The 2,612-nt window shown below is 31.9% G+C and overlaps 1 protein-coding gene across 1 annotated transcript; it reads right to left on the bottom strand.

The window, feature by feature from the left end:
- Nucleotides 1-543: 543 nt before the first annotated feature.
- Nucleotides 544-1,638, bottom strand: EIN_138770 (hypothetical protein; the record flags this gene model as incomplete). The annotated part of the gene is made up of 1 exon (XM_004183418.1): nucleotides 544-1,638. The coding sequence occupies one exon, from the start codon at nucleotides 1,636-1,638 to the stop codon at nucleotides 544-546; it is 1,095 nt and encodes a 364-aa protein (XP_004183466.1).
- Between the last annotated feature and the right edge of the window lie 974 nt (nucleotides 1,639-2,612).

The following is a 2,612-nucleotide window of genomic DNA, read 5'->3' as shown; positions in this document are numbered from 1 at the left end:
AACAAACTTTTTGTTTTAAATAAAATAAAATCGTAAACTATTTCTAATAATTTTTGATTAAACAGTTTGATTTGGCAAAATTGTTTTATAAAATAACAAATGAAGAATATACCAAACAATTGCAAACTAATTTAAATAGTATTGAATATTAAATATTTAATTAATCATATATTCTGTCATTAAAATGGACCGTATTTGACTCTGGAACTATTTTTACTATCAGTCTTTTAATTCAAATATAAATATATTTTAATTCCAAAAGATTTATAAAATATAAAAATTAATTCAAAATATCATAATGTAATACAGTTAATCAATTATAATTATTGTTATAAATAACAAACGTTATAATTACAATATTAAAAATTGAAATTATGAAAGTAAAAATTGTATATACTGGTCTGGAAGAAATAAACAAGTAAAATACCAACGTTTTTATTGATCATTAGTTTCAAGCATTTGTCTCATGATATCCATCGTTAGGAAAGAGTTGATAAAAGTCAACATCTCAAGTTTTTTTGGAAGTAATATATTCCTTCTGTCTCAATAATAGCACCCACTCTTTGAGAATAACCTTTCTGATGGAGTGCTGACGCAAAGAAGGGTCGTATATCGTAGTGCAGCCTTTGCCAAGTCCGGCCACATTACCATCTTACTTCTCCAATATTGAGTGAGCGTTATATTGGAATTCTCATCCAAGACTGGTTGAGATTCATATTCCGTCATTTGGATGCTTAATGCCGTTTTCTGGATGGACTTACGAACAAGAAATTTTGTATATCTTTCCTCAAAAGACTGAACTGTTGTGGCTTCAGTGTTGCTTGTGTCTTCAATTGATGTAAAATTTGTACATTCATTATGATAGTTATCTTCTTCCGTCTTTATTCTCTCTGCGGTTTCTTCAATTGATGCATGGACATTGTCGATGAGTTCTTTATAATTTGGGTATATCATCAACTTTGTCATTGGATTGAAATAACATGCCATCATCACTTCTTTTGACCCCAAAATGTTGTAGTTACCTTCATAAAAGTAATTTTTTACTCCAAATTGGAGTGATTCAATAAATTCACTTTTCCTTTTATGCAGTTCAACTCTCACATGTGTTTCTGTGATGGTTGAATTCTCCGATGAAACATCTTCAACCACACATTCTTCACTACACTTGGTCCCCTGTGTTGTACTTACAATTACACGTGTTTCCATTACAGTTTCAATCCTTCCAATTGATTCAGTTTTCTGGCAAGAAAGACGGTCTTCCAAATGTAGAATCTCTCCACATAAAATCGACATGGTTGGCATCTTTTCGGAAGACAGTAAATCGCTTGTGGACTTTAAAGTAGTGACTATATTGATGACGAACGTTAGAAGGTTTTTGTCGTAGTCAGTGACGATGAATTTTGTTATGAAGAGTCTTCTTTGAACGTCGTCCGTTATTTTATTTGCGTTCTCCTTCATCACTTCGTTGATTTCTTCGACGTTGTCTCGTACACTACAAAGCATCCCCAACTTACTAAACCATCTAGTTTCAATATCATTTAACAATCTTTTCACAAACCCCTTGTTGTTAGTTTGAAATTTGGCCAATAAACGGGAATTTGCTCTTGAATTTTTAATTTTAGAAACTATTTGTTTCATTTTTTTAAAGAAATTTGCTATTAAAGTATTTTCAATAATCGCATTTTTGAATAACAAATCCAATTTGTGGCAACAACACCCAAAGTGTGTATATCCCGCTTCATTTATACCTGCTTTGACGTCGTTTGCGTTGTCTGATATTATAACAAACTATCCGAACATTTCTAATCCCCATTTTCGACTGTTTGTTTGATAAAATTGGCAATATTCGAACTAGAATGAATTTCAGAGAATGGCATCAACTCTAACACCAATTTTCTTACAACAGTTCCATAAGAATAGTGCAGCGTAAAACTAAAAAACGAATCTTGGTTTCTAGAAGACCAACTGTCAATGGTTCCACAAATCCCTCCATCGATTTTGGTTATTTCACTTTTTATTAATTTTGAGACATGATCTCTCAATTTGGGAAGACGTTCATCAATCATAGTTTGTCTACAAGGTATTTTATACCCAGGACATGCCTGTTCGAGTAATAAAACAAAAGCATCACACTCTACCAATGAAATGGGTACAAAAATGTAAGTCAATAAAAAAGGATATCACTTTGTCGATATTTCTGTGGACAACAAAAGGATCTCGAACACCACTATTGTTTGTTCGTGATGGTGTCACACGAGGGTTTTCTATGTTATGTGATATCTCCAAGTGTTTTGCCATATTTGTCGTCGTCACTACTCCCGAAAAATTGTACTGGTGACATTTATTTTTTTCTTCACATTCTAAGCATGACAATCTCCAGAAAGTGTCACTTCGAGTTTTTTGAACAAGTTTGTGTTTATTGTTTCCGTCTAATATAAACATTTTACCTCTTTCGTACGAGTTAATGGTTTTATCTTCTCGAGTCTCCTTATCGAAGTACATTTCTCTGAACTTGCAATGATTCCAAATAAAACTAAAATCTTTCTCAGTTGGTTCTTGCATTAAATTTTCAGATTAAAGATAACTTGAAAACAAAAATAATAATTAGATGA

This window comes from Entamoeba invadens (assembly GCF_000330505.1).
Source record: "Entamoeba invadens IP1 unplaced genomic scaffold scaff_1105074724366, whole genome shotgun sequence".
Lineage (NCBI taxonomy): Eukaryota > Evosea > Mastigamoebida > Endamoebidae > Entamoeba > Entamoeba invadens.
The sequence above is the reverse complement of the archived record's forward strand: the minus strand, read 5'-3'. Positions and strand labels throughout refer to the sequence as shown.